The sequence below is a fragment of the Fulmarus glacialis genome, unplaced genomic scaffold, assembly GCF_000690835.1.
Source record: "Fulmarus glacialis isolate BGI_N327 unplaced genomic scaffold, ASM69083v1 scaffold5989, whole genome shotgun sequence".
NCBI classification, from domain to species: domain Eukaryota; kingdom Metazoa; phylum Chordata; class Aves; order Procellariiformes; family Procellariidae; genus Fulmarus; species Fulmarus glacialis.
In genome coordinates, this window is record NW_009232505.1 from 47,925 (window position 1) to 55,484 (window position 7,560).

Genomic DNA, 7,560 nt, shown 5'->3' on the forward strand with positions numbered 1-7,560 from the left:
TACTACTATCCTAATTGTTAGAGCACTGTGGCCAGGCTGTAGAGCCAGTAGATGCATTAATATTTCTCACCTAAAACTTTGTTTTCCAGAGTCCAGGAGATAACCCAGTGAATACTGTTTGAAAATTTTGGGGTTTTCATATGACCTACAAACAGTTCTTACTCCTTGGGATGTGTGGAAATTTAGTATTTTTCTCAGCTGAAAATTGCTTTGCTTTTGGTGTTGCAATATTTAGATACTTCACACACGTTAGTAGTAGTTGTGTATCAAGAGTTGATTTGAGTCATGAGGCAGAGTGGTGTGAAGTAATTATCTATTCTTTGCTATGAGTAATCTGAACTAAAACAGGATGAAATCTGAACATGTCAAAATAACATTTGTTGCTTTATTAAAGAATTAAAATATTACAGGGGTAATCTAATATATTAAAAACCCTACTTTCAGTTATATACAACACATGCTACATGACACGTCAGTTTAATGCACATACTGTTGTAAAGAAGTGATGAGGTAATAAGGGAAAAAGTGTGCAAGCACACGCACACAAACGCGTAATCAGTATCTTACAGGCTTACTGAAAAATCTATTGAATTTCTAGAGGCTTTTGCTCTCCCTTTTATATGCGTTCTTTAACTTATATTATTCATCATAGTAGTTGCTGTTTTGAAATGGGTGTTACAACAATCTGTTCTAGAAACGTACCTCAGAAGAATATTAGAATTATCCCAGTCAGTATTTCATAGTTGTGACTGACCTCTAAATATAGATGAGTAAATCTATTTAGTAATTTGACAGTAATATGTTATAATTGTGAAATATGGTAAATATAACTTCTCTTGGCTACAGGTAACTTCTTTAAATAATTTTCATCTACTGGATAAGGATATTAAATAGGTTATGTATTGGTATCCATCATTTGCCTGCAAAGTTGGATAGTCCCTTTAATTTATATCCAGCCATTTCTAATTACAGAGGCTACACAGCAGGTAATGACTGAAGTCAGGTACAAAATACTGTGACAGTTGTGTAGTATAACATGTTGGCTATACAGCACATTATATCTGTTGTAAATCTGGTTTAATTTCCATATGCAGTAGCTACTTCATTTTGGTAAGAAAAATCATTAGTGTTTTTAATCTAAAATATTTGAATCAACTGTGAATTCTGATTCATAGGAGCAGATTATTAAAATGCTCAAAGTGAAGGGGAAAGACTGGATTTATCACAACAGTAATGGTTTGAGTATCTGCTCTCAAAATCAAATTATATAGTACTAACTTTATTCATGGCAGTTAACAAAGATTAAATTAGAATAATCACACTAATGTACATATACCAGCTACACAGTTCAAAGGATATGATTTCCTGTGTCAAATGATTGCTCATAATAATAATAAAACTCTTGCTGTACAGTTTGTAATATTTCCTGTATTTGAGAATATTTATACATAATATAACATACAAAAATATTTAAATGTTGTGGCAGTATTTTTACCATCCAAATTTAATTTACAGGGAATAAAAACCAGAAAGTTTATCTACAGTCCATCTAAACTGCCAGTTCTAAAAGGCTTAATATAACTACTTTTAGTACCAAGAGGTGTTCTGAATGTTATGTCATTTCAGTTCCTTTTTTTCTTCAGCTTTTTTTCCTGGAATGATTCTTGAAAATACAATATACAAGCCCTCACATCTTAGCAATAAATGTACAATATCTTACATTCCTCATTTCTGAAAAGATAATTCCAGATAATAACATCATAGCTTTACATGATTTTTAGAACAAGAAAGCAAACCAAGAGAAGAATTATTTCAGTGGAATGTGTTGGGATTAGGTCTTATCATCATAACAACTTTCTTTAGTGAATATGATCCCCCGCGGAATTCAGCCCAGTAAACACCATCCTGATATCGACTACGGTAGTGTCCTCCACGATACCAAACTCCATTGAGATTTGAATGAGCACATGCATTGTACCACCATCCTCCCTTCTGGTAATGAGCACAATTACCTGCAAAAGAAAGCTCTGATTCAGTCTTAGGAGCAAATGAAAAAATCTAACAGCAAGCAAGCAAGCAAAGCACAAAAATTTTTTTTTTTTTTTTTTTTCCCGGTAACTGTGTATTTAACATGTAGATACCATGTGGTACAAGGTGAATTTAGGGTTCTTCGGGAACCAGCTCTGTAGTTAGGTTCTACAGACAGACTCATCAGTGTTACTCTCCCTTGCTGGAAAATTTGTTTGCATTACTGTCTCAAATAACCCTCCATAGCATATTTTACAGACCCTTGTTTAGTGTAAAAGATAAATATTTCAATGAGAATTTTTGGTTCAGTGTTAGTACGTATAAGGGTTGACACATCAGTTTGTGCTTTGTAAGTTACTAATTGACAAATCTCTAAAAATGTAATTTCTTTTTTTGTGTGTATGTGTATCGCCATAAATATTTTTACTTTTTAAAAAAAGAAGGAAAAAAAAAGGCGGGGGGGAGGGCAAAAAAAGCAAGGCAACTGAAGGGGGCCTTGTACCTGTGTATACATCATGGTCCCGGTCCAGTGTGGTGAACTGTTTACCATTGTGCCAAGTGAAAGAATCTCCCGCATTGCCATTGTAGCGTCCCAACCTCAACTTGTAATACTCGCTTTCTGGCTCCAATCTGAAGCTAGCATACTCAGCAAATACTTTTCGACCTGACCAGTCTTCCATTGTTATGAGCAGTTTGTAGTTGCCTTGATTTGTTAACCAATAAATATTTTCTAATCCGAGCCAGTATTCTCCATCTATATTACCAAATCCTTGCTGTAAAGGAAGCAAGAGAAGCATGTTAATATTGTGCATCTGTTTTAGTGGTAAATCTGAGTGTATTCTTAAGTAGAGAACCACAGTAACTTATTTTATAGAGACTTCCTCTTCTGGAAGGGTAAACACACAAGTTCCTTTTCAAGTAAGCTGTTGGCCAGACTCTAAAATCACCCTTTAAATTAACTTTACTGATAATTTTTAGAAGGTAGAAAACATTAAACTGCTCACTTGTCCTGACCTTGTATGTCTCCCAGTTCCTGAAAAAGTTGACAGACCCATCCAGCCGTCTCTGAATGACTGTCCAGCCACCAGGGTCATGCCGTTGATCACACCAGACCTGCATGAGCCGGTTTGTGTTTTCTGGTTTTACAAGATAGATGGAGCTTGTATCGTGGCCATCTTCTAATGCTTGTAGACAGTCTCTCCAGGGCCCTGTGTCAAAACAGAAGGACTCTGCATCAAAATGCAATTGAGCATATCTTTAACGCAGGGTGGTATTTGAATTGGTAGCTTTTTACAGTAGATTTGCTTCTGCTGAGTAGTACGTTTGTTTTTCCTCTTATTGAAGGTACAATGTCCACTAAGTGTTTTCAAAGAGATTCATTTGTTGTAACTTTATTTCTGGAACATTTCACAATTAATTTTACTGATAAAGGTAGATTGTTTGTTTGTTTATTTTATTTAAGGCAACTGCACTTACAACATTGATATCTTCAAAGAAACTAAATATGAATGACTCCATAGATAAGTATTAATAATTTGCTTTAGAAAACAAAACAGTAAGTTTGAGTTTTTTCTGTCTTTGAGAAATTCAGCTTTTTAGGTCACCAAAAATATCATTGGCACAGATATTAACAATGGAACCAGCAACACAAATTAAGAATGTAGGTGTTACTGTTGTCACCTTAATAAATGACAACACTAAAAAGAAATTAAGATTTGTAATACAGAGTGCCCATTTATATAGTCAGAGAAATTGTAGATAAATGAGAAGGCTTTTAAAATACTTTGCATTAACAGAAATTACAGATAATGCTCTCCTGTTTTCAAAAGGAGAATGCATTTTTTTCCTTGAGTTTAGTAGAGTCCATAAAGAGCTTATTCTTTTTGAAAGTATCTTGCATTCATGATTTTTAAAGAAATTTTCTCCGAAGAAAGATAGTTAGATTCCATTGTAATGAGTCTGAGAAATTTAGATATAAACGATTTAGGAGTCTGTGTTGATAGCTGCAGACACACTCCCCCAGCTGCTTTGCTGCTATCCTCATGTCACCTAAGCGGGAGAGTGAAGTCAACAAGAATCCTCAGGATTACAGACCCTTGATTCATTTCCCCTGCCTTCCCCCCCGCCACTGAAGGAGGAAGGCTTGTCAGATCTTCTCATGAGGAGTCTTACTGAAGCATATGTTGCTATCAAGAGTAATTTCTCTTTTAAATTATTTCAGTTAATCTACCCTTTTTCGTAATTCACTGTCCAACACTGGTAATGGTAGAGCTACCCTTGTACTCAGTAAATGAGTTAGTAATAAATTAGTTTTATAGAAGCAACCTCAGTGTTTTGGGGGGTTGGGTTTTTTTTGGTCTTTTTAACTAGTTAATCAAGAAGTCAGTATACCAGGAGGCAATCCAAGTTTTTGGTCTATGGCTACATGTTGTTCTTGTTTCCTTAGTGATATTCACTGACTGTACCTAGAATGTTGCTTCTAAGCCCCTTCTCCATTTCTGTTGTGGCTAACTGTTCAGATTTCTGGCAATTTAGATGTAGATGCAGTATTCTGTGATGGAGTTGCATGGCTTATTATGAGAGGTGGAAGAAAACAAATGTAATGAATGCTGGTAATTTAAATTGCTCTTGTTTATTTTATCACAATATGTACATAGTGGCACTTACTAAAAACAAAAAAGAACATGTCAGTTCAAGGTCATTATTGAAGAAACTGCTAAAGTAGTCAACCACAGATCTTTGATCTTCTCTTCATATAAATAAATATATAGCACTATATGATGTAGTATTTACAGCTTTCTAACCTTGCATTTTCTTTCTAGGCCACGTGGCAACAGTGCTCTACTGCAAATGATTCTTTTCTCTGAAAGTGCTTTAAGATGAAGATAAACTATTATAAATACTTCAAAGCAGAGTTTGCTACTACTTTTCCATGACAAGTGGTTTTTTGTCAGATACTAACTTTCCAAAATTTTGGCTAAGGGGTGTAATCTGAGATTTGTCATCTGGCATCAGAAATGAAAGGGAACGTACTGAAGATGATTGGCCCCAGCACAGATCTCTGTGCCTAATGAAAAAAAATACTTAATAATTAAGGGATTTTTATGGTTTATTTATGTGAGGCTCTTTCTTTGTACTTTGTAGCAGCTTAATTTAAACACCTTTAGTACGAAACCTGTTCAGTGCTTTCTGGAAATACATATGGACTGTATATCAACCAGAACTCCGTCTGCATGGGCACTGAGCCCTTCAAATATCTCTAAAAGTAATACAAAATTGGTATTACAAAAACCAAATTGATTCTTATTCAAGGTGATTGGATGATACGTGATTCAGATTTGTTACTGCTTGTTCTACTTTTCTTAGCATATTTGCTATCAATTAGTGGAAATTTTTTTTTTTTTTTTTTTTTTTTGCAATGTCACATTTCCCACCTTTAATTCCTCACATACTAAGGCAATTTTTGGTGAGAGATTGCACAGTAGTTAATTGTTTCATATTCAGTTTCCTTCAGAACTCTTGGGGAATGTGCTTTACTCTTTGCAGTTTGTTAGTATTCACTTCTTTCATTGGCTTTATAACCTCTTCTACCAACATTTCAGTTTGAGATACATCCTGCAGAGTATCCTCCTTGCCACTAACAACAGGACACAGAAACCTCAATGTTTCCCCCAGTGAATACTCATATCAAAATTAATTTAGATTTTCTACTGTTGCCTTAATTTCTATATCTTTTTATCTTTCCCTATAAACTTTTAGTCAGGCTTCCTGTTCCTGATGTGTTAGAAATCAGATTTATTATGCCTTTTTTTCCTTTTGCAAGTCGTTCTTAAGATTTTAATGTGTCTTTATATTTAACCTGACAGAGAATATGTTCTTCTTTTATTTTGTCATTTGGACCTGACTTTAGTGCTTTGAAAGATGTCGTCTTTCTTACAATACTGCTCTCTTACCAAGCTGCTTAACCATGACAAGATTTCCTGGTCCTCTCAAAGTCTTTTTTTTGGATGGATGGATAGTTCTGAATTTCCAATAGGGTATCTTTAAATAGGCTTTCTGGTACTTGAAAACCTTTTACCTTTTCAGTTAACACTTTTAGTTTATGCATTGGTGTTATAATATTCTGCTACTTTGTGTCGTTTGTGTCTCCCAAGTTTCTGATAGGCTATTATATCAAATCTTGCTAAAACCCCAACTTTCTAGTTCTTGTATCTTTTTTTTTTCTTTTTTTTTTTTTTGTGTAAGTGGTAATATTTGTTTAGAAGCATATATATGTTTGGCTTGGCCTTGCATATATATATATCATATATATATAGGCCTAATATTTCTGTGCCCTGTTTAAACAATCTGTTTTTCAGATTACATTTCAGCATTTCTTACTTGAATTTTGTCCAGTGCTCCCATCCAAAGATTTTACTTGATGGTACAAAATCTGCATTGCTTCACCTAAAGGATATATCAGTTTAAACCATCTGATTCATTAAGCCATAATTATCAGTATGAATATATATAGTCTGTCTTAAGTTATTATGTTTATTTTTGTATACTACTTATGCCTTTTTTGAAAATGTGTGTGACCATATAAAATTAGCATACACTGTATGTTAATATTGCATTAACCTTAGCATTACTGTTTGTTTATTATTTAATTATTTAACTTTGTTTTTTATAATGCAGCATGGGGTTAAAATGTTTACCTGCAAGTTTTATCTGGTAGAATATAATAAACTGGTCTGTGTGCATGTTTTTCTAGGAATAATGTCTTCTATAGCAATTGCACAAGAAAACGTACATTTCATAATTGGTATAACTGGCTACTAAATGTTTTTTTCCCAGAAAAAGATTTGTTGATTTGTTGGGTAAGGATGATGAATCAAATTCATTCAGTTTTCAAGTTCAGCTTTCATTTATCTTGAGTCTAGCCATCTTCCAGTGTTGCACTACCAAATTTATACAAAGCAGAATATTAAGGAGTATATATACAGACTTCATCTAAGTTTGTTTTATACAGAAAATGTAGCAGTGCTTCACATAATAGTGTTTGTCCTGTTGTACGTAGAATTCTACACTCTAATAAATTGTTGTTTCAGATCTACTTGAATTATTGACCCTGTGGGCTAAACTTGTTGATGTTATAAACTAAAACTGATTGAAGATAAACCACATTTGCTTTTTGCATTGACATATTAAAGCTTGTAGTTGTTAAGCATTAATGCATGCAAAGTTATTGGGGTTTGGTGTGTCATAGCCCTACATCCCATCCCAAACCTCTGGGTAATAGCTCCAAGAAAGGAGTTATTATTAGTGTCATAGCTAAACTATTTCATCCTGAAGTCTTTTATTAGGCTTTTAGCTCTTTCAAGCAAGTCTAAGGAGCAATGTGCCTGAATAGGACTATAGAAATTTTATTTGGAATTCATATTATGCTTAGTAGAACAGAGTAAAATACAATTGTAGTTATTTTGAACAATCTCTGGTGTTGACATTAAGTGACTTAATTTACTAATTCCTCCCACCTCCCTCCCTCCCCCC

The 7,560-nt window shown here is 34.0% G+C and overlaps 1 protein-coding gene across 1 annotated transcript; it reads right to left on the minus strand.

The window, feature by feature from the left end:
* Window positions 1-1,135: 1,135 nt before the first annotated feature.
* Window positions 1,136-3,236, minus strand: LOC104081979 (angiopoietin-related protein 2; the record flags this gene model as incomplete). The annotated part of the gene is made up of 3 exons (XM_009584915.1): window positions 1,136-2,012; window positions 2,531-2,801; window positions 3,043-3,236. Coding segments are annotated over 3 exons (665 nt in total), but the record flags the coding sequence as incomplete, so codon positions are not given.
* Between the last annotated feature and the right edge of the window lie 4,324 nt (window positions 3,237-7,560).